Consider the following 24,899-nt stretch of genomic DNA (forward strand, 5'->3'; position numbering starts at 1 on the left):
TCAGCCTCTCGTCATCCAGAATCATATCCAATCTGTTTTTAATCAATGTCTCCATAAGTTTACACACTATTGATGCGAGACTCACAGGTCTGTAATTTCCAGCCTCTGACCTGCATCCCTTTTTGTGGAGCGGAATGACATTAGCAATTTTCCAGTCCAGAGGGACTTTTCCCTTGTTTAAGGAAAGATTGAAAAGCGCAGCTAATGACTCTGCCAGGACAACTCTCAATTCCCGAAGTACCCTGGGGTGTAGATTATCCGATCCCATGGCTTTGTTCACTTTCAGCCTCGATAGCTCATGGTAGATGCTGCTCGTGGTACTTTTAAAGTCCCGGAACGGGTCCTCCGAGCACTCCCTTGTCTGCATCTTTGGTCCGGATCCCGGTGCCTCACAGGTAAAGACCGAGCAGAAGTAGCCATTGAGTAGTTCGGCTTTATCTGAGCCCGAGTCTACATAGTTACCGTCAGGTTTCCTGAGGCTCACAATCCCGTCTGTTCTTTTTTATGTCGCTCACATACCTGAAAAATGATTTATCCCCTTTTTTAACATGCCTAGCTATGTTTTCTTCCATCCGGAGTTTGGCATCCCTGACTGCTGTTAACAGTTCTAGATTTCACCAGATAGGCTTCTTTAGTTTCCAGTTGTCGTGATTGTTTGCAAGATACAAATGCTCTTTTCTTCTGCTTTACAAGTTCCGAGATCTCTGCGGAGAACCACTGGGGTCTATTATTTCTCTGTCTTTTATTCATGGTTTGTATGTAGAGGTTGGTTGCTTCCTTGCAGGGTAGATTTCAGAGCCGACCACAGTACCTCCACATCGTCCGTCGTGTCCTGGTTTTGCAGCACCTCATAGACAAAGTCTCCCATGCTCTGGAAGTTAGCTCCCTTAAGTTTAAGGACCTTTGTCGATGTATTTGTCCTTTTGACTCCCTTTCTGAGGTGAAACCACACCATGTTGTGGTCACTGGAGGCTAAAGCATCTCCTACCGAGACCTCTGTGACACTGTTTCCATTGGTGAGTAATAGGTCCAGAATCGCCTGATCCCTGGTGGGCTCCAATACCATATGTTTGAGGCATGCTCCCTTTATGGAGGCTAGTAACCTTCTGCTACCGCTGGACGTAGTGGTAAGTTTGTTCCAGTCTACATCAGGCATATTGAAGTCCCCCAACAGCACAGTGTCATCCAGGGACAGAGAGATGCTGAACTCTAGAGACAGAAGTGGGGAGAAGAAGAGAGTGATGCTGGCTAGACCGGGGAGAGGGGTGTGTGAGAATGGGAGCTGTAACATTTATTTATTTAGATTTCTATCCAATTCTCCCGGGAGCTCAGACTGGGTTACAATTGATATCACAATAAAGTTACAGGCATTTGAAGAGGAGACAGGTGAGAAGATGTAGAGAGAGAAGGGGAAGGGGGAGCATGGGAAGGAAAGAGGAAGATATAGATGGGAGAACGGGAGGGGAGCAGGGAACAGGAGAGTGGGAAGAGAGAAGGAGATAAGGAAAGGGAGCAGCGCAGGGCATTCAACACAGCTCCCTGCACTAAAAACTGCTATCGCGGTTTAGTAAAAAGGGAGGGGGTATATTTGTCTATTTTTGTATAGTTGCTATTAAGGTGACATTGCATAATGTCATCTGCCTTGACCTCTTTGAAAACCCGTGGAATATAAATGATAAATTAACATTTTCTCTGCGTACAGTGAGCTTTGTGTTTTTTAAAATTTTATTGTTGATAGATCATTTTGACTTGGCCAAGAAGGTAAAGGGAAGGGAGGGAGGGGAGCTGCTGAAAGACATCTAGTAATCCTTGCAGGCTTGACTGTGCAGGGAATTTTTTTTTGTAAAATCATGTTTTGTTATGTGACTGGCATTATTTAGACTTTAATTTCTATAAATGACTAGAATGAAAATGATATAAAATTGCTTGCTTGTTTTTATGTGCATGCGCTGAAGGGAAGTAGAGAGAGAGTGGGCTGAGGATGCTGAAGGGAAATGGGGAAGAGAGAGTGGGAAGAAGACGCTTATCTATAAACTGACAATTGTACAGAATATTGTTTCTTTTTATACTTTAATATAATAAGTTCAGTATAAAACTATTCGAGGCTTGTGTGAATGGGATCAGATGGTTTGCAGGGTCAGGGACTGAGCTCGCAGGGAAGGAGACAAATTTTTCCCCGTGTCATGAATCTATTTCGACTACGTGTGGGCGAGCAGGGTGTCAGCGCAAGCGGGCATGGGGTATGGCTCTCAAAAGAAATCTTAATCGTTGTACTGCTATCTTTGGCCCTTTTGACTAATGAGTTTGCCTACCACTGGTCTAGCTGGATGAAAAGGAAGGCAACAACAAAACATTAATTTAAAACATTTTCCAAAACATAAGACATTAAGGCCCAGATTCTCTAAAAGTCACTGAAAGTTAGGCACCAGCAGGCACCTAGATCGTGCCTGCCAACACCTAACTTAAGTGTTTTTAAGAGGTGTGATAATTGGTTGCATCATTAAAAACCAATTATAAACTCATTTAAAACAATTAGACACTGTTAGGCACCCTCTGGGACCGGCTCATGGGTCCATGGCGCCTAGCAACATTGAAGCCTGGAAGTGGACATGTTTAGGGGCAGCACTAGACACCGGCATCACTAGGCACTGCTGACCACGATTCTGCAAGGACCCTAGCTGTCAGAAATGTAAGCCTGTAAAACCCTGGTCTACATTTCTGGTCTAGGGTCCTTGCTAGGTGCCAGTATCCATGATTCTGGAAGCAGCACCTGTCCGTGATTGACACGTGGAAGGCGCAAGGTAGAATCAGCCTCTAAATGCATGATTTTAGCTTTTCCAATAGTGGCAATAAACACAGGATTATTTTAAAACCAGGAATCTATTATTAATATGACACAGAATGATCTTTGCTAAGAGACCCAGTGGTATTTTTAAATTAGAGCTATAATTACAGACATGAGATTGTTTTTTTTTTTAAAAAAAAAAAAAAAAAGAACATAAGTTCTTCATTATATGAAAAATATTTACCTGTCATCAAGATTTTTGCAATTTTGTACCAGTTCATTAATAGGTGACAAGGCAAACATAACATTAAGTGCTGAGATGGCCACTTCAGAGCAGTTTTCTATATCTAAACAATGAAGTAATTCTAGAACATCTCCGTTACAGAAACGTAGCCAGGCTTGAAGCAGCTTCTTTTGCATCACCTCCTTCACAGCATCTGTTCAAACAAGAACATTTACATTTTCATACAACATAACATAACATACTTATAAACCGCATAACCGTAAGTTCAATGCGGCGAACAAAAGATTAAAAATAACATAACCTAAGGATGATTTAAATTAGTTCGCTAAATATTTTGGAAAAAGATGAGTTTTCAATTGAGTTCTAAAGTACTCGTAGGAGCAAGCACTACGCAACAGTGGTCTAAATTCCCTGTCATAGAAAGCAGCCTGAAATGTTAGTGTATGTTCCAAGGATTTCTTGCTCTTACAACCTTGAAAAGACAGAAAATTAAACAATGCATGTGATTCTCTCCTATGTTTATGAAATGCTATAAGAAATCTATCGGTCATATAGCTTGGAGCAATACCATGTGCAACTTTGTAACAAAGACAACCCAGCTTGAACAAAACACGCGCCTCCACTGGAAGCCAATGCAACTCACGGTAGAAAGGAGTCACATGATCATATTTCTTTAGACCGTAAATTAATTTGACCCCCGTATTTTGAAATCAGTCTAAGCCTAGCCATTGCTTTCTTGGTACACGTCAAATAGACACTGTTACAATAGTCGAGAAGACTTAGAAGTAACGAATGAACTAAAAGTTTAAAGGCCGGAAACTCAAAATTTGATTTTATGGTACGCAGCTTCCACAATGTGTAATAGCCCTTTTGCACCACAGCATCTACTTGCTTTTACATGGCCAAGTGTTGATCTATAACACCAAATATTTTAATCGTTGGATTCATCTTATAGAATGTTGAGTCTATAGTAATTGATAGTTCATGTAAAATTCTAGGTGGAGACAACAAAGAATTTGGTCTTATCATGATTTAATTTGAATTTAAATTCTTGCATCCATGATTCCATCAGTTTCAGTATAGGCTCAATTATTTGGGTAATATGAGATATAGCTGTATTACAAGGAATGATGATCGTAATGTCATTGGCATAACTAAACAGTCTAGAGCAGTGGTTCCCAACCCTGTCCTGAAGGACCACCAGGCCAATCGGGTTTTCAGGCTAGCCCTAATGAGAGAGATTTGCATATAATGGACGTGACAGGCATGCAAATCTGCTTCATGCATATTCATTAGGACTAGCCTGAAAACCCGATTGGCCTGGTTGTACTCCAGGACAGGGTTGGGAACCACTGGTCTAGAGCCCAGTTTGTTCAAATGAAACCCCAGAGAAGAGATGCACATTAAATAATGTGGGGGAAGAGTACCTATAACAGAGGAGCTATAGGCCATTCTGGAGAAGAGATCAATTCCTTGCATGCAATCTAAATATGATTGGGTAATGGAGCCAACGCAGTGGACACCTCTTCATATTTATAGTGAGAGATTAAACATTTATTTTTTTACAACATTGTTCTTGGTGGTCTATTGTTGGAGATATAGTGTTGGTGGTGGGGAACTGTTTCCATTATTCTTTAAGGGCTTGTGCATTTTTATGGACACACTTCTTGTAGAGGGGAGGGAGAGATTTGGGGGGGTGCAATTTATACATTTTTCAGTACGAATTGATAATTTGAGTATATTGGAGGGAAGAGTTGGGTGGAGGTGGTTTTTTCATGCTCACTTTCTCTGTGCACATTGTACTCATACCATTTTGTTTGCTCACTATATTTTAGCTGTGTGTTTGAATATCTACTCAGTGTGGGAAGGTTTGTAGCCTTGCCCAAGACACCTCATCCCTATGAATGCCTTAAAGATAATTACCTGGAATAATTGTAATGTAATGTAATTTATTTCTTATATACCGCTACATCCGTTAGGTTCTAAGCGGTTTACAGAAAATATACATTAAGATTAGAAATAAGAAAGGTACTTGAAAAATTCCCTTACTGTCCCGAAGGCTCACAATCTAACTAAAGTACCTGGAGGATAATAGAGAAGTGAAAAGTAGAGTTATAGGAAAAATAAAAATAAAATAAACATTTTAACAAGACAGCATTGATCTAAATACTTTGGAAGGTAGAAGAGAGGAGAGAAAGGAATAGAAGCAGAAGGGGGAGCCGTTGAACAGTAGAATTCTGGAGAAATTTAAATGATAGAAATAGAACAAAACAAAGACAAAACAATAGATAAGATTAAAGATAAATCATAAGCTGGAAAGAAAAATAAAATAAAACTTTGTCTTCAATCCACGGTTTCAGCGTCAGTGATGAAGTGGAGCAAGTAAGTTTAGGAGGAGCGATTGATGTTTCCAGAAAGGGCTTCTTCAGGGAAGAGACTTGGCAGACAGTCCCAGGATGCCTATGTCTCCTCCCCTGCGATGTTCTCCCATCCATGCATTCCCTCCCAGACACACTGCCCGTGCCCCAGCCGCTCCAAGGAGGCTGCCCCAGATGAGGCCCACGGTGAATGCAGGATTCTCTCCTCTGCGGGAAAGCCGCCCGGAGCCGACAGTCGATCTTCTTAGCGGATTGCATGGGGGGAAGAGTTCACACTCTTGGTAGGATCGGGTCTGTGTGCTCTCGGTGGTTGTGGCTGGTCTCGTTGCTGCTTAGGTGTAAAAGCAGTTGATCTCCACTGCTGCTGATATTTAAAAGCAGGCAGATTGATCTCTCCAATGGACTGCAGGGGGAGGAGTTCACACTCCTGGCAGGATCGGGTCTGTGGGCTCTTGGTGGTTGCGGTAGGTCTCGCTGCTGCTTGTATGTAAAAGCAGTTTTTCTACTGCTGCTGATATTTAAAGCAGGTAGATTGATCTCTTAAACGGGATATAGGGGGAGGAGCTCACATGCCTGGTTGGATCGGGGCAAGGGCTCCTATTATAGGCAGCTGGTCTTGCTGCTACTTAGGTGTTAAAGCAGTTGATCTTCCTAACGGACTGCAGGAGGTGTGGAGCTCACACTCCTGTCATGATCTGGTCTATGGGCTCTTGGTAGTTGCGGTTGGTCCAAATGCTGCTTAGGTGTAAAAGCAGTTGTTCTCCCACTGCTGCTGATATTTAAAAGCAGGTAGATTGATCTATCCAATGGAATGCTGGGGGAAGATCTTATATGTCTGGCTGGATCGTGGCAAAGGGTTCCCGGTAGTGGCGGCTGGTCCTATAGCTGCTTAGGTGTAAAAACAGTTGATCTTCTTATCGAATTGTAGGGGGGGCGGATCTCACATTCCTGGCAGGTTCGGGTCTGTGGGTTCTTGGTGGTTGCGGGTGTAAAAGCAGTTGTTTTCCCAATGCTGCAGATATTTAAAAGCAGGCAGATTGAACTCTCCAACAAATTGTATGGTGAAGAGCATACACATCTGGCTGGATTGGGACAAAAGCTCTCGATAGTGGCGGCTGGTCTTGGTGCTGCTTAGGTGTAAAAGCAGTTGATCTCCTACTTCTGATAATATTTAAAAGCAAGCATATTGATTTTTCCAACGGAATGCTGGGGGAAGAGCTTACTTGTTTGGCTGGATCAGGGCAAAGGGCTCTCGGTAGTGGTGGCTGGTCCTGTTGCTGCTTAGGTGTAAAAAACAGTTGATCTTCCTAGTGGACTGCAGGGGGAGGTGGAGCTCACACTCTTGGTTGGATCGGGTCTGTGTGCTCTTGGTAGTTGCGGATAGTTCCGCTGCTGCTGAGGTGTAAAAGCAGTTGATTTCCCACTGTTGCTGATATTTAAAAGCAGGTAGATTGATCTCTCCAATGGACTGCAGAGGGAGGAGCTCACATGCCTGGCTGGATCGGGGCAAAGGGCTCTTGGTAGTGGTGGCTGGCCCTGCTGCTGCTTAGGTGTAAAAGCAGTTGATTTTCCTAGTGAACTGCAGGGAGGGTGGAGCTCATATTTTTGCAGGACCGGGACTGTGGGTTTTTGGTGGGTTGGTCCCGTTGCTGCTTAGGTGTAAAAGCAATTGATCTCCCACTGCTGCTGATATTTAAAAGCAGGCAGATTGTCCAGGGAGAGGAGCTCTGCACTCAAACTGCCATCCTCCTCGCCTCCAAGTTCCGGAGTTGCCTGTTGCAGAAATAAATTCTCAAATTGAGAGCAATAAAGATCCTGACATTGCATTGTCAGGATACAGGGATTGTTTACTTGCAGGAGACCCATTTCAGTAATACTGAACATCAGAAGCTATTTCTCCACTTCACATAGCACATAGAAGAGCAGGGACAGAATATCAATCAATAAATTTATCCTATTTGAGGAACACAGCTCTATTAGGGATAAGCATGGTATATGGGTGGTACTCCATTATATGATCTATGGTACACCATAGTGCTGCCCGATTCAGGAAAAAAAAATTTCAATTCAATTCGATTCAGCCTACTGAATTGGTTTTTCGATTCGATTTTCCTGACCAATTAGGTGTTTTGTTTTGTTTTTCAAACATCCTGGTGGGTTTATTTTATACACTGTGTTAAACTATATAGTATATACCACTCTAAATAGGAGGTGTATCAACAGTATTCTATATCATAACTATTAAACATTCAGGAAAAAAGCCTCAGAATTGGAGCCTACGCACAGTCTTATCATAGACCGAAAGTCAGCGTAGTGTTTTCTGCTCCATGATCCAGTCATCGGCAAAAAACCTGAGAATTATACTTATTATACTGGATTCTCCTTTAATTTTTTATCAAATTTTTGTTTAAACTTTTTATTACAACTTAATTTATTTAATAACTTAATTCTAAAATCTCTCTTATAAATACATTCTTCCCTTGGTTAGAAAAATAATTGACAGCTGAAACACTTATCTCAACATTTTCCGTTGTTAATCAGTTATCTAATGTCTGCATGATGCATAATGCGATGCGATGCGATGCCTATAAGCTGCCGAAGCGGCCAGCATTTCGTCAATGTTAATCTTAGTTCACTGCTTCAGGGCCAGTGGCAAGGGCAAAGCATTGTTTTCCAATCGACTGCCAACAATTCTCAAACATTGGCAGTCAATAGGAAAACTTTTCAAGCAGATATTTATGTATGGAAACGTTTTATTGATGACATCTTTATAGTCTGGCCAACACGAAAGATCATTTCTTGATGTTTTTGCAATGGCTCAAAGCTTGTGATCGTAATTTGCAGTTCAGTGCAGCTATGTCTTATACACAGATCTCATTTTTAGACATCCAGATCCAACTTATCCAGGATCATTTTGAGACAACAATATACCGCAAGGAAACGCTCAGAAATAATCTCTTATGTTTTGATAGTTATCACCCCCTGCATTTACGTGAAAATCTACCAGTGGGACAGTTTTTAAGGTTGCGACGTTTATGCAGTACAGTGGAGGAGTACAGATTGCGCTCAAAGGAGATGTGGCAACGGTTTGCAGAAAAGGGGTACCCACCTAGAGTTATCAAGAAAGCTTACAAGCGGGCATTGTTTGCCCAACGAGTTCATCTTTTGACCAGTTCTGCTGCCCCTATTGAGCCTCAGATAGTATGCATGCTGCCTTATTTTTACAGATCTTTTGCAATCAAAAAAATAATCAATTCCCACTGGCATATTTTGCAGACACATGAAGGGTTTGATCAATTTCCCATGTTTGCGTATTCCAGGGGAAAGAACCTGCGAGATTGGATAACTTCTTCTCAATTTTTGAGTATGGTCCCTAGTTCCTCAGTGCTCCCCAGCAGCCACTTCAAGTGTGGCCATTGCAGTATATGTCTTTATGCCATGGAAACGCAGCAAGTTGTTCACCCTCTCTTGTCTAAGACACATACTTTGAAACAACATACAGATTGTGAGACTCAAGGGGTCGTGTACATGATCTCTTATCTATGCAATTTATTATATATTGGACACACAATCAGGAGTGTTCCGAGTCAGGATCACAAAACACCTCAGTAAGATCCGCAGGGGAGACACTGGGGCCTCACTGGTTCAACATTGGCAGACCAAATCTCACAGGTTGGAGCCCCACTGGTTCAACATTGGCAGACCAAATCTCACAGGTTGGATGATCTTAAATTTGTGGTTTTGGAAATTCCAAGTTTAAAGAGAGGTGGGAACAAGCAGGTTTGGCTATGGAAGAGAGAGCAGTCATGGATATTTCACTGTCAGACAGTGACCCCTACTGGATTAAATCGGGAGGTGCAGTGGTGGCCGTTTCTACACTGATGATCGACACCCAGGCATAGTATTAAAACCGGGGGATCAGCTGCTTCTGATGTCAACAGGAAATGCAATCTGTTTAGAAGTGAAGATTCAGGTATCCAGCCAGCAGCGTCGTGAGTTTGAGAGAGTGTATCGGGTTTGAATTCTTACAATGGTTTGTCTCTGTCTTCTTTCGTTAGGAAGTTGATGAACTTGATGTTCCATCCAGCATGGGGGTTCTCTGAAGAAGCCTGTTGGCGAAACTCGTTAGGACTCACCTGTACTTGCTGTACCAAGTTGGCTTCCTAAACTTTCACAGCTAAGTTTTGCCTATTTTGAGGATCATAGTTTTCACTTAAGCATTGGACATTTTAAATGGACATTTAATAGAAAAAAAGAAAAATAGTATAAAAAGACATTCACCAAAATTTAAATACCTTTCTACCGTTTGAGGATGGTGCTATGATAGACTCATTGAAAGTCCTTACAGGGGTTGCTGACCTGGTTTGGTCACTTTCTTACCATATATTGGTTCTGAGCACCTTCGTGGTTCAAAGGCATTTTCATTTTGTTTTTTGTTTCCTTTTTTGTTTTTGTTAATTCCCTAAGGTCAGACATGAATGATATGATCTCCCATAGGCCTTTGCTGACATTGGTTAGGCTAACCTAAAATGCTGATTGCTAGCAATCTTCTGTGAGGGTACTGAACTCGGGACTGCGGATTGTAAGGCCACTTCAACTATAACCCCTCCAAACCTTACAATTACCTGTTGGTTTAGAGTTCTTAAGAGTGAGAAAGGCAGTGAGAGGAGATATCCAGGCCGACTTGGCAGAAATTTGTAGCGATGTGAAGAAAATAGGCAGCCGTTTGAAGCAAGTGGAAAACCTCGTGGAGTGGCTCGATAGTGGGTTGCATGAATTGCAGGGATTCAAATAATAGTTTCAGCAGCAGCACCAAGACATGTTGGAAATGATTGAAGATTTAGAAAGCCAATCATGCAGGTGTAACCTGTACTTTAAGAGAATATCAGAGGATGAGAAGCAAAGTGGTCACAAAAATTTGTGGATTCTTGTTGGATCGGCCTAATCTAGAGTCAAATGCTAAGGCAGACTGTTCTATACAGATAGAGAGTACATCGAAGCCTGGGGACCCCATAGGGGAACAGACCATCCCAAAATATCATTGCTTGCTTTCATAACTTTTCAGTTAAAGAGGAGGTCCTATGCAAAGCTGCCATGCAGATAGCAGCTCTGCACGAAGCAGGAGCATGGGAAGATCACTTCTGCCCCGCTTCACCACCAGGGATTTTAAAGGCATGCTCTTTACTAATCTTGCCCGTGCAGCCGGCAGGCCCGTCTCGTCGAAATGAGGTGGGCCCGCCCCTTCCCGGCCCATCCTTCAGAAGCCTAAGGCCTGATTGGCCCAGGCTCTAGAAGCCTGGACCAATCAGGCCTTAGGCATAGCGGGTCCGCCCATCCCCACTTAATCTAAGGTCTGATTGGCCCAGGCTCTAAGGCGCCTGGGCCAATCAGGCCTTAGACTTAGTGGGGATGGGCGGACCCGCTATGCCTAAGGCCTGATTGGTCCAGGCTTCTAGAGCCTGGGCCAATCAGGCCTTAGGCTTCGGAAGGATGGGCCGGGAAGGGGCGGGCCCGCCTCATTTCGACGAGACGGGCCTGTCGCCTGCACGGGCAAGTCCCGTCTGGCCAACAAGGAAAGGTTAGTTTGGTTGGGGGGAGGTTTGAGGGCTGTTAGCGCGGGGGGGGTGCGTCTTCCGGCAAGAGGGATTGGGCACCCTCCTGCCAGCGATCGGTATTGTCGGGGGGGGGGGGGGCGGTCAGTAGTGTCGGAGGGGGGCATCTTCTGGGAGGAGGGATTGGGCACCCTCCTGCTAGCGATCGGTAGTGTCAGGGGGGGGGCGGTCGGTATACTTATAGCAGGAGGGATTGGGCACCCTAGGTTCGCCTAAGGCCCTTAGGCGAGCTTAGGTGTCTTGCGGGCCTCGCCTTCAATATAGAAAGCCTGCCTGGGGAGCATTGTTTTAAAAAAAAAAACGTGCATCCCGATTGGCTGATTAGACAGCTGTAGGACGCCTACAGCTGCCTAAAATCGGGACGCACTATGTAGAATCAGGGCCTTATAGTCCACTGCTGATGAGTGAAATTTTAACCCCAGCACCTCCCCCTCCAAGAAGATAGATCCAAAAGAAGACAAACCAACAGAGGTATCAAAAAGAAGAGAAAAAGGAAGGAAGTAGAGAGAGAAGAAAAGAAAAAGGGGGGGGGGAAATGTTAGTTCTCTCCATAGACCATGCAAGCGATCTTAAATGTACTCTTTTTTCATTAGCAGCCAGTAAGTAACTCTTTCAATAGTTGACTAGTCTTCTCAAATCGGCTTACTTGAAAAACTAATCTAGCTCCCGTATTCTGAAGCAATTGCAATCTTTTATATTCCCTTTCAGTGATACTGTAATACAAAGAGTTATAGTAGTCTAAATATGGAAGACAGCCTGTGTAACTATTCTAAAACTGGTTTGTGTTAAGATGATCTTATTGTTCTTAATTATCTTAGTCTAAAAAATAAATTTTTTGAGCAAGGTCTCCGAAGGTTAGGTAAGAATCCAGAAAAACATCCAGTATTTTTGATGTTTTTTCTATTTTCAGTTTCTCTCCTGTAGCCAGCATCAGATCTGTTTGGCAGTGAATTATAATCACCAATCCAAGGCACTTTAGTTTAACTCATTAAGTTTGAAAAAATTCTTCTGTATCCATATGCTCAGATCTTCGATAATCTCTATTAAGTATAGTAGTATATCATCAAAGGATTCTTTGGTTAAGCAAAGGAGGAAGATCATAATTGCATAAGAGATATGTGGACTTGAGGAGAGAACAATCTATTACCAAAGATTAAACAATGCAGGAGACAGCAGAGCCCTGTGGTACACCTCAAAAAGCATTCCAATTTGGGGACTTTATATGCTCTTTTTCCTAAGAACTCCATGAATGTCTTTCTAAGAATCCCGTTGTTTCCATATAGAAACGGCCTGGAGCCATTGTAGCGATGGGGAGTAGCTTTCCAGGCCACAGGAAATATTTGAGGTTTCGTGTACTTCAGGAACATTTCCAGTTTGTGGCTCTCCCGTTCAGACTGGCAACAGCCTCCCAGACTTTCACCAAGGTAATGGTGGTGGTTGCGGCTCATCTCCAAATGATGGGAGTCTAAGTACCCCCTATCTGGATGATTGGCTAATCAGAGCTCCGTCCAAACCAGAGTGCGAGCAGGCAGTGTGATAGGTATTGATCCACTCCAGCAGTTAGGCTGGAAGTCAACTTCAGGATGAGTAATCTAGAACTGACCCAGAGTTTAGAATATCTGGGCATTCTCTTTGGCACAACTCAGGGCTGCATCTTTCTTCCCTAGCCACGCAAACAGAAACTCCAGCAACAAATCTTGGAACTCTTAACGATGCCGATTTCTACTGTTTGGTATTACCTTCAAGCAGCACCCTACAGGTTGTTCCCTAGGCCAGGGTGCAGCCTCTCCAGGATGCTTTTCTGTTTCGGTGGTCCCCTCAGTGCCATTCTCTTCAGATGGACTGAGTAGAACTGCTCTGAGCTCCCATTCCGATTATCCTTGCTTTTCTGCAGGGTGGTCTAGAAAAAGGACTTGCAGTAGCTTCCCTCAAGGTGCAAGTGGCAGGCCTTTCATGCTTCCGGGCGCAAAGTGGTAAAATTTTGCTGACAGCTCATCCAGATGTAAGCAGATTCCTAAGAGGTGTGCTCTAGTTGAGAAGGATCATTTCCCACTGTGGAATTTAACCCCATTCTAAAGGGCCTCACTAAAGCACCATATGAGCCACCCAAAAAAGCATCACTTTTAGACCTCTTGGTCAAGATAGAGTTCTTGGTGGTAATTGTCTCGGCAAGACGTATCTCAGAATTGCAAGCTCTCTCTTGTAGACAGCCTATTCTCAGGATAACTGAGGAGGGTGTAGCCCTCTGAGCTGTTCCTTTCTTCCAAAAGTTGTAGCATATTTTTACATCAACCAGGAGGTTGGTCCGCCTGCTTTTTGACCCAGATGCTTGGACAAGTAAGATAGGATATTGCAGAAACCAAATGGGCGAAGAATTTTACTTCACTACTCAGAAAAGTGACAACTCATCTTTCCAACCATCTGTGCTAACTTGCCAGTCTAGTTGCGGCAGACTGGTGTCTAGGGCCTCTATATCCAGATGGATTCACATGGCCATTTCATCGACATACATCGCCTGTGGCAAGCAGCCGCTGGTTTCTCTCAGGGTGCACTCGACCAGGAGTGTTGCATCTTCATGGGCGGAGTCTCAAGCAGTTCCTCCCTCAGAGATTTGTAGAGCAGCTACTTGGTCTACTCTTCATATCTTTATAAGGTTTTACAGAATGAATGTGGTGGCTTGAAAGGCTGCCATCTTTGGGTACTCGGTCTTGCGGGCAGGCTCTTCAGTCCCACCCTAGACATCAGCCATTATTTTCGTATGTCACCTAATGTATAGACTCCTGAGTAGATGTAACAGAAATATTAGGTTCTTACCTGGATAATCTTTTTTCTGTTAATCTTCTCAGGAGTCAGTTTGGCCCACCTTCAGTATATCCTGCTTTGCCTTTCTGCCTCGGATATGTCTAGATTCCAGGCCTGGAGTTCTTCTCCTGTTATCCAGATGATTAAGTGTAAAGAAATCCTGTATAAGTACACGTCTCCCTCCGAATCCGTGGTTTCGGCATCCGCGGATTCGGTTATTCGCGATTTTTTTTTTTTAATCCATTTTAAACTAAACTAAACTAAACCTTAAGTTTATAGACCGCGTCATCTCCACGGAAGTGGAGCTCGACACGGTTTACAGGAATTAAAACAAAGAAATGAACTCCAATGGAAGGAAGAAGGGCTGGTAAACAGGAAGGAAAGAGGGGACTTGGAATAATGGAGGTGGGGGGTAGTTACATTTTGGAGAAAAGCCAGGTTTGTTTTCTGAAGTGTTGGAGGGAGGTCGAACTCCAAAGATGGGCAGAAAAGCTGTTCCACAGCTCGGTGATCCTGAAGAGGAGGGATGTTCCAAGTTTTCCTGTATGGGTAATGCCATTTAGAGATGGGAAGGATAGTTTGAATTTCTGAGTGGATCTGGTGGAGTGAGTACTCGAGAGCCAGGATAGTGGAAAGAGGGGAGGAAGGATGCCGTGAAGAGATTTGAAGGTGAGACAGGCGCATTTGTAGCGAACCCTGAGGGTGACTGGGAGCCAGTGAAGCTTAGACAGAAGCGGGGAGACATGGTCGAATTTGCCTTTTCTGAAGATTAGTTTAGCCGCGGTATTTTGAATCCGTTGGAGTCTGAGGAGACTTTTCTTTGTTAGGCTTAGGTAGATGGAGTTGCAGTAATCAAGTCTGGATAAAATGATGGATTGGACAAGGACAGCAAAATGTTGTTGGTGGAAGCAGGATCTGACTTTTCTTAGCATATGAAGATTGAAGAAGCATGTTTTTACTAGGGAGTTGATGTGGTCGTTAAAGGACAGTGTAGAGTCGATGATGATTCCCAGAACTTTGCTAGAGTGCTCAAGCTGCAGATTGGTGCCAGAGGGAAGTGGGATGTGGGAGGGTAGCTGATCCAGTTTCGGGCCGAGCCAAAGTAGTTTTGTTTTGGTCTCATTTAGCTTCATTTGAACGGTGAGAGCCCAGGATTGGAGATTTGTTATACAAGATGAGATGTTATCAGAGAGGTTGTTGAGGTTAGAGTCGGTCTCTAGAAGTATAAGGATGTCATCGGCGTAGGTGTAAAGTGTTTCCGAGGTGGATAGTTGGAGGAGTTTCAGGGAGAACATATAAACATTGAAAAGAATCGGGGATAGAGGTGAACCCTGAGGGACTCCGCAGATCGGTTTCCAAGGGGAGGATGAGGTACCATTCGTGTTAACGAGGTAGGAGCGGGAACGTAAGAATTTTGAGAACCAATCTAAGACTGAGGAATTTATGCCGATTTCAGAAAGTTGGAGGATTAGTATGTCATGGTGGACAATGTCGAAAGCTGCAGAGAGGTCGAATTGAAGAAAGACAGCGAACTTGTTGCGGGAGTGAAGTTGTTGGACCTTTGAAATTAAAGATGCTAAGAGGGATTCGGTGCTGTAGTTGGGTCTGAATCCATGTTGGTAGGGTAGGAGAATGGAGAATCTCTCAAGATAGGATGAGAGTTGGGTGGCTATGATGGACTCCAGCATTTTGGTCAGGAGAGGGATGTTAGCTATTGGGCGATAGCTGGAAGGAGTGGAGGGGTCCAGGTCAGCTTTTTTCAAAAGAGGGGATAGGGAGATGTGTCCCATTTCTGTAGTAAATAGGCCTGAGAGCAGGGCGGAATTTAGAAGTTTGGTGAGAGATGAGATGGCCTGTGCTGGAATGTTCTCGTATAAGTAGGAGGGGAAAGGATCCAAAATACAGGTGCAGGATTTTAACTTGAGGCAGAGTTTAGAGACCTGGGAATCAGAAACGAGCTCGAAGGCGGTCCAGAATCTATCGGCTGGGATGTGGATGGCCTCGGTTAGATTAGGGTTGGAGGTAGTGAGCACCAGAGAGTTGTAGGCGGGTGTAGGGGGGAAGGAGCATCGTAAGGTTGTCACTTTCTCATTGAAGAATTTTGCTAGATCATTAGCAGATGGAGAAGAGGTGAATGAGGAGGAATCATGTTTAGTGAATATGGAACGCCAAATGTTGAACAATGTGTTACTTTGGTTGTTGGATCTGGAGATTTTGTTGCCGTAGTAGTTCTTCCTTGATTTTTTTAATTCCATGTTGTAGAACTTGATAAGGGCCCTCCAGGACTGTCTGTCAGTGGGGGATTTGGATTTTTTCCATTGACGTTCCAGTGTTCGACATTTCTACTTTAGTTGTCTGTGATAGGGAAGATACCAGGGGGCCTTGCGGGAGTAGGAGACAGATTTTGTGGTTAGAGGAGCAAGGGAGTGGTAGGTGGTCTCAGAGAGGGTGGTCCAATTGTGCCTGTTGGATTCAGGGTTTGAAGGGTTTGGGATGGTTGGAATTAGGTTGAGGAATTTGGCCCAGAACAAATCGCTCGCAATTTTTTTTCTAAGCCCTCTTAGACCCCCACCCCAGAACCTTACCTGGTGGTTTAACGGGTTTTCGGGGCAGGAGCGATCTTCCTATGCTCCTGCCCTGTGCAGATCGCTCATAGGAAATGGCTGCCGTGAGCTCCCGTCAAAGTCTCGAGAGACTACGGGAGCTCACCTCAGCCATTTCTTATGAGCGATCTGCACGGGGCAGGAGCGTAGGAAGATCGCTCCTGCCCCGAAAATCCGTTAGACCACCAGGTAAGGCTTAAGGGATGCCGGGGGGGGTGGGTCAGAACCGGCCCAAATATTATTCTCGGTTTTTCCATATTTGTGGGCTTGGTCTGCCCCTAACCCTCGTGAATACGGAGGGAGAAGTGTAAGTGAATTGCTCAGACTCTGGCTCCTTTGATGTTGGTGCTTGTTGCAAACAGCAGGTTGGTTCACTATTGCTGTTATGTTATAAATTCCTGTTTATAATTGTTCTTTTTTCTAACTTGCAGAGCAGAACAGAATTGTATGATGTCTGCGGGGAAGTCCCCCATATCCCTCCTAATTTATTTCTATTCCAGTGGAGATCGATTGCTTTGGAATGAATTGAAGAGGGCACTACCCTCCACTGGCAATATGAAAGTTGATGAAAGTTGTGGCACACTTCTGCAAACCCCAGTTCATGTGAATGGATTGAAAACTTAATGTACACACACCTGAGAAGATTAACAGAAAAAAAAGATTATTCAGGTAAGAATCTAATATTTCATTATGAATATTCAATATGGATATCCTGAAATCCTGGTTGGCTAGGTGTCTCAGAAGCGGACCCATTCAATCCAAGCAAAACCGGTAATAAGAAAAAGAAAATTACAGGAATTACAATTTTCATACCAATGACACAAAAAGTTAGGTTAAAAAAAAACCTCAGAAAATCAAAATAAGGAACTACTGAGAAGAGACACATCAACAAAAAGCAATATTATGGTGAAAGAGCCTGATACCAGACCAGAAAATTGTGGTGTTCTGCCATGTTTCTGGGAAGTCAGCAAGTAATGTGTGTCAAATTTGGCGGTCTATAAGTGGGGTATTTTGGGTAAGATTGTAGACTGCCAGCATCTTCCTACCTCTCAATATATGACAGCAATACATTGCAAAAGCACCCAAGATATATCCAAAAGTATAGCATCTGGTAGCAAAGATAACAAGAAAAGAAACTATTTTGGGTTATCTTAATTCTCATATTAACATTTGATAGAGTAATAATTACATTATATTAGTGATTTTTATTCCTCCATTACCTTGAGGTTCAAGGCGGATTACAGAAGAGGATTTCTGGACATGTCCAGAGGTGTTACAGAGTAGAGCGGGTTGTTTCAGAGGATTGAAATGTTTCATACGATGTTAGTCAGTTTTGATAACTCCCATCCCTATTCATTCTGGTTTGGAGAGGCCTGAAAATTATATAATCCAAGGATAGACTCCTGTTGATGGGGCATCCTGCATCAATAGGAAATGTGTACTTCCTGTGCTAATATTATGCAATTAACTGTTCTCTTGGCAAGATGTGCATATTCATAATATGGGAGTGCTTGCTAGATCAAGGGACATAAGATGATCTGGCAGGGGAAGGACATTTTGGAAGAAGTGTGATATCACAGAATGGTCATTCAACCTTTTGTGCCCTATTTTCATGACAGTAGATCCTATCTCTTTAAGAATCTTCTTGAATTGTAAACCACTTTGAACTGCAAGGTTTTGCAGTATATAAATAAATGATGTTATATTATGAAGGGGCAGCACAAAAAGGAGAAAAGAAACAGAAGGGGGGAATATAATACAAAGAAAAATAAATCAAGGGGGAAATAGCATACTTTGCACACTGGGCAAGGGGTAGGGGATACTATAAAGTACTTAATGCTTGTACTTCATACTAGTAAATCTCAATTTAAATTAACAAGTTCTTGGTAAAATTCTTGAGGACTGGTGACTCAGCTATTATGAGCAATGGAATTATGGAATGAACATCCTCTTATCTTAAGGGGCCCTGGCTCTCTTCAACCTTTTTACAAATCTTTAAAAAGTACTTTATTTGCTAAACACTTTGGAAACCAGTCACATTAATATTTTCCGACTTTTTTTTTTTAAGTTACTGTTAACTGAGTCGAGCTCCATTTTGGTTGAAGACCCGGTATAAAAAAGCTAAGTTTAGCAATAAACAGGAAAGGTCTTACCTGATCTATCATTTAGTCCTTGCTGCAAAAGTTGAACTCGCTGAGCAATAGATAAAGCTCGTATATGAATCTTTTCTGACAGAACCTTTAAAATAAAATGTATTTTATTTAAGTTATATTTTATTTGAGATACTATAGTCAATTTTCTTAAAGCCCTAAAATGCCATAGTCCTTGGCACATTACAAAGTATTTCCTGCTATATCGACCATGCTAAGATTAATTTCAAACTACATGATAATGAAAAAGTTTAGGGTTTTAATGATTTCTACTGTTAAATTATATTTGGAAAACAATGTCTTAAACAAAAGGCCTCTTAGTTGGAAAAACTAGCACAGGTTTAAGTGCAAAGCCTGTACAGTAAATACACAGAGCATATACAGCTTCTGCCCTGTTTTACAAGCAATACCTGTAGTGCCAGATAACATAAGCCCCTGCACTAAATGTACTGCAACACTACACAAGAATGCATAATTAAAAGTATTCACAAATGTACTCCCCATATCTGATCACCTATTCTGATCCCTCCTATTGTATCATTCCTCCAATTGGCAATCACTGATATTCCTCTTATCCTGAACCAAATCATACCCACAAGTTGCAAGAAACTTTCCTCCACACCACCACCCCAGGACTTACACAAAAGCGATCCTGAGGAACCTAACAGTCTGATAATTTGAGCTACAAAGAACGCCTCGGAAAACTGGGACTGTTCACCCTCGAAAAGAGGAGACTGCGAGGGGATATGATAGAGACTTTTAAAATACTAAAAGGATTCGACAAAATAGAGCAAGAAGCACCATTATTCACATTGTCAAATGTGACACGAACAAGAGGTCATGGACTCAAACTGAGGGGCGGCAGGTCAAGGACAAATGTCAGGAAGTTCTGTTTCGCACAGCGAGTGGTGGACACTTGGAATGCTCTCCCGGAGGAGGTTGTGAAGGAGACTACCATTTTGGGATTCAAGCGCAAGTTGGATGCATACCTTCTTGCAAATCACATTGAGGGATATGGGTAATCAAGGTCTCCATCAGGGAGCACCTAGCTTGGCCTCCACGTGTGCAGGTCGCCGGACTAGATGGACCTAAGGTCTGATCCAGTGAAGGCGTTTCTTATGTTCTTAATCTTAAGATTGAATGGTGTCTCTCTTTTTAATTACATCCTGATATACCTTCTCTCTTTAATTACAATCTCATGTAGACCTTAGCAATAACGTAAAGATGTATTTAGTGTGAGAGATGTGTGTGACAACCATGTTATGGTAAACTATGTGAACAGCTGAGCCAGTGACATCAGCTTTCCCGACGTCAACGTCAATGAAGCTTTCAAAACCGAGGCTGAACGTCTGAGATTCAAGAGTCAAATTTCAGCAAACAACAAACTTTTGTTAATACTGACGGGGGTTGCCATTCAACATATTACTGGAAATTGGAAGGACTATACTAAACTTAATTATACCTTTTGGTGGAATTCAGTTTGTCATATTTATAAAATGGAGAGAGTGCTTGCTATACAGCAAGGAAATTATAAGTTTCAAAAAGATTTGGGGGCCATCGATTGCATATTCTAATGATTACCGTATTTTCACGTAGATAACGCGCACCCGTGTAAAACGCGCACACGGGTATAGCTTGTGAAAAACACAAATTTATGTACAGAAATTTTTATATACCGCACACACCCGTATACCGTGCATGCTGCCCGACTCTCCTTTCGCCCGCCCCGACTCTCCTCTCCCCCTTGAAGTCCTGTCCCCACCCTGAAAGCCTGATGCCCCCCCCGACATCCGATTCACCCCCCCCCCCCCCCCCCCGCAGGACCGCTCGCACCCCCACCCCGAAGGACCGCTCACACGCACCCGCACCCCCACCCCGAAGGACCGCTCGCACACACTCCCACCCACACCCCCACCCTGAAGGACCGCTCGCACCCCCACAGCCTCCCAAACCCCCCCCCATCATGTAGAAGCTCCTACCGGTGTCCTGCTGCTTCCTCTTGGCGGTCCCGACTCCCCGACACAATCGGTGCAAGAGGGAGCTCAAGCCCTCTTGCCCCAGCCAACCGCGGCACCCCCGACACGATCGGGGCAAGAGGGAGCTCAAGCCCTCTTGCCCCAGCCAACCGCAGCACCCCCGACATGATCGGGGCAAGAGGGAGCCCAAGCCCTCTTGCACCGCCGACTCCCCAACTCCCCGACAATATCAGGCCAGGAGGGAGCCAAGTCCTCCTGGCCCTGGCGACCCCTCCCCCCCCTAGTTGTTCGGGCCAGGAGGGAGCCCAAACCCTCCTGGCCACGGCGACCCCCTACCCCCACCCCGCACTACATTACGGGCAGGAGGGATCCCAGGCCCTCCTGCCCTCGATGCAAACCCCCCTCCCCCAAGAACCTCTGACTGCCCCCCCAGCCGACCCGCGACTGGAATACGGCTCTCGAGGACCGGAGTTCCCTACCTCTGGCCTAGAGTCACAAGGAGCAGTGTGGTATTTGAACCCACAACCCCCAGGGTGCTAGGGCTTTAGCTCTAACCACTGCACCCCACACTGGCACCTTGTGTCTTCATTTACAATTACCTCAGCCCAGCCAATGCCATGATTATTATTGATCAGGAGGATATAAGTACACACCACCACAGCTAGGCTCTAGTAACACTAGAGTCTATGAACACAACCTTCACAGAATCTTGCAGCCAATGCAAGAAGTGAAAAATCAAACCTAGGGAACATAAACCTTCTAAATAGTAGCATACAAAATTGCTACTGATACACTGAGTCAGCCCAGAGTTTAAAGATCTTATTCACCTGATAGGCTAGTTTTCTGACAGCATCCTTTATATCCATAGTGCGGCCTACAATTTGTGGCAGTGTCTTGGCAGATGGACCAATACAGGACAAAACAGCACGCCTCACTTCGGGACTGGAGTCATTTTCAAGTAAAAGTAAGTAGGCTAAAAGACAAATAGTTCCTCCTTCAGCATATACATTTTAGACATCATCACTCAAATGAGGGTAAAGTATTATCACCATTTTTTCTTCTATAAAATAATCTACCATAATATAGTATTTGGGAAAATGTGAAACGTTTGTGTTATTTAGAAATCTATCTGAACTCTAGGCAAAGTTCCAAAGATCAAATTTCTTGCACATTTTAAACATAACAAAATAAAACTTCATTTTAATGTTGCTAAAAGAATACAGTCAAACCTCAGTTTATGAGTGCACCAGTTTGCGAGTGTTTTGCAAGACAAGCAAAACATTCGCAAAATCGGCACCTCGGAAACCGAGTTTGACTTGATTTATGAGCGCCACCCCCTGCGATCCGGCATCCCCTCTCAGCGATCCGGCATCCTCCCCCCCCCCTGCAATTCTACATCCTCCCCGATCACCGAAACATCCCTTACCCCGACTGGGCACCGGCATCAGCACCAGCACCAATGCACAGGACATGCCTGTGCCCGAAGATCCTCCCTCTTCTGTGCTGGGCTGGACTAGGCTTTGAGCATTTGTGCATGCTCAAAGTCTTCTGGTCTCGCTCTCTCCGAGATTCTCAGATTCAGAATCTCGGAGAGAGCAAGACCAGAAGGCCTTGAGCATGCGCAAATGCTCAAAGCCCAGCACAGGCAAGAGGGAGGATCTCCGATGCATCGCCCAGCACAGCCCAGAAGGAGGATCTTCTGGCACCGGCATGTCCTGTGCATTGGTGCTGGTGCCCAATCGGGGTAAGGGATGTCGTTTCAGTGCTCGGGGGGGGTTGGGGGGGGGAGACAAAGCAATGTTACTTACCGTAACAGTTGTTATCCAGGGACAGCAGGCAGCTATTCTCACTAGTGGGTGATGTCATCCGACAGAGCCCCGATACGGACATCTTGCAAGCATGTCTTGCTTGAAGAAACTCAGAAGTTTCGAGATGCCCGCACCGCGCATGCGCCAGTGCCTTCCCGCCCGATGTACCGGGCGTGTCTCCTCAGTTCAGGTAGCTAGCCTGAGAAGCCAACCCAGGGGAGGTGGGTGGGACGTGAGAATAGCTGCCTGCTGTCCCTGGATAACAACTGTTACGGTAAGTAACATTGCTTTATCCCAGGACAAGCAGGCAGGTATTCTCACTAGTGGGTGACCTCCAAGCTAACCCCAATGGGATGGTGGGAGAGTTGGCATTTAAGAGAACAAATTTTGTAACACTGTTTGGCCAAACTGTCCATCCCGTCTGGAGAAAGTATCCAGACAATAATGAGAGGTGAATGTATGAACCGAGGACCAAGTGGCAGCCTTACAAATCTCCTCAATCGGTGTCGATCTGAGGAAGGCAACAGAGGCTGCCATTGCTCTGACCTTATGGGCTGTGACCTTACAGGGAAGGGATAATCCAGCCTGGGCATAGCAGGAAGAGATACAAGCCGCCATCCAGTTGGAGATGGTGCGCTTCGATACAGGTCGTCCCAACTTGTTTGGATCAAAGGAGACGAAAAGTTGAGGAGCAGTTCTGTGTGGCTTTGTGCGATCCAAGTAGAAAGCTAAAGCACGTTTACAGTCCAGAGTGTGTAAAGCAGATTCTCCTGGGTGAGAATGAGGCTTTGGAAAGAACACTGGAAGCACGATGGATTGGTTGAGGTGAAATTCAGAGACCACTTTAGGCAAGAATTTTGGATGAGTACGAAGAACCACCTTGTCATGATGGAATACAGTGAACGGTGGATCCGCCACTAGGGCCTGAAGCTCACTGACCCGGCGAGCAGACGTGAGGGCCACCAGAAAAACCACCTTCCAGGTGAGATACTTAAGTGGAGCCTTGTTGAGAGGTTCAAACGGAGGCTTCATAAGATGAGACAGGACAACATTGAGATCCCAAACCACAGGAGGAGGTTTGATAGGAGGGTTGACATGAAAAAGTCCTTTCAAAAATTTGGAAACCACAGGATGAGCAGACAAAGGTTTCCCCTGTAGAGGCTGATGGAAAGCCGCAATAGCACTCAGGTGGACTCGTATAGAGGTAGACTTGAGACCAGACTGAGACAGGTGTAGAAGATAGTCCAATACAGAAGATAGGGAAGCTCGCTGAGGTTCCGTGGCATTGGAAATACACCAGGAAGAGAATCTAGTCCATTTTTGGGAATAGCATTGTCGAGTAGCAGGCTTCCTGGAAGCCTCCAAGACCTCCCTCACTGCTTGAGAAAACTGGTGAGGAGTTATGTTGAAAGGAACCAAGCTGTCAGGTGGAGGGACTGCAGGTTGGGATGAAGTAGTGAACCTTGATGTTGAGTAAGTAGTGAAGGAAACACTGGAAGAAGTACTGGCTCCCTGCTGCACAGTTGAAGAAGAAGGGAGTACCAAGGTTGTCTGGGCCACCGAGGAGCAATCAGAATCATGGTGGCATGGTCTGATCTCAACTTGACCAGAGTCTTCTGAATGAGAGGAAATGGAGGAAACGCATATAGGAAGCGATTCCCCCAATCCAGTAGAAAGGCGTCTGCCTCGAGGCGGTGAGGAGTGTAGATCCTGGAGCAAAACTGAGGCAGTTTGAAGTTGTGGGGGGCTGCAAAGAGGTCTATCTGAGGCGTTCCCCACTGAGCAAAGATCTGATGAAGGGGGTCGGAATGGAGCGTCCATTCGTGAGGCTGGAGAAGACGACTCAATTTGTCTGCCAGGACGTTGTCTTTCCCCTGAATGTAGACAGCTTTGAAGAAGGTGTTGTGGCAAACCGCCCAATCCCAGACTCGAAGAGCTTCCTGACAAAGAGGGGCCGAGCCCGTGCCCCCTTGTTTGTTGACATAATACATGGCGACCTGATTGTCTGTGCGAATAAGGACCACCATGTCGTGAAGCAGATGCTGAAAAGCTTGGAGAGCATTGAAGATGGCTCTGAGCTCCAGAAGATTGATTTGATGGAGTCATTCCGCACTGGTCCAGAACCCCTGAGTGCGAAGACCATCCAGATGAGCCCCCCATGCATAGTTCGATGAATCGGTCGTGAGAACTTTCTGGTGGGGAGGAGAGTGAAACAGCAAACCTCTGGATAGATTCGAAGAGGTCATCCACCAGAGAAGAGACTGCCGTAGAGCAGGAGTGACTACAATGTGACGGGACAATGGGTCGGACACCTGAGTCCACTGAGATGCCAGGGTCCATTGAGGAATTCTGAGATGTAGTCTGGCAAAAGGCGTCACATGAACTGTAGATGCCATGTGGCCCAAGAGGACCATCATGTGTCTCGCTGAGATGGACGGGCGAGAAGACACCGACTGGCAGAGTAGAAGGAGAGCATCCATGCGTTGAGGAGGAAGGAATGCTCGAAGTTGAATGGTATCCAGAACAGCCCCGATAAAGGGG

The 24,899-nt window shown here is 44.7% G+C and overlaps 1 protein-coding gene across 2 annotated transcripts in view; it reads right to left on the reverse strand.

Moving 5' to 3' along the window:
* Positions 1-24,899, reverse strand: part of NCAPG (non-SMC condensin I complex subunit G) — a 181,067-nt gene that overhangs the window by 122,126 nt on the left and 34,042 nt on the right. For both annotated transcript variants that reach the window (XM_033948685.1, XM_033948693.1), the window contains exons 5-7: positions 21,378-21,523; positions 18,578-18,662; positions 3,030-3,222 (exon numbers count right to left, since the gene is read on the reverse strand). In XM_033948685.1, coding sequence (XP_033804576.1) covers positions 3,030-3,222; positions 18,578-18,662; positions 21,378-21,523 — 424 coding nt within the window. The remainder of the gene's footprint in view (positions 1-3,029; positions 3,223-18,577; positions 18,663-21,377; positions 21,524-24,899) is intronic.

Source organism: Geotrypetes seraphini, chromosome 1 (genome assembly GCF_902459505.1).
Source record: "Geotrypetes seraphini chromosome 1, aGeoSer1.1, whole genome shotgun sequence".
In the NCBI taxonomy this organism is placed as follows: Eukaryota; Metazoa; Chordata; class Amphibia; order Gymnophiona; family Dermophiidae; genus Geotrypetes; species Geotrypetes seraphini.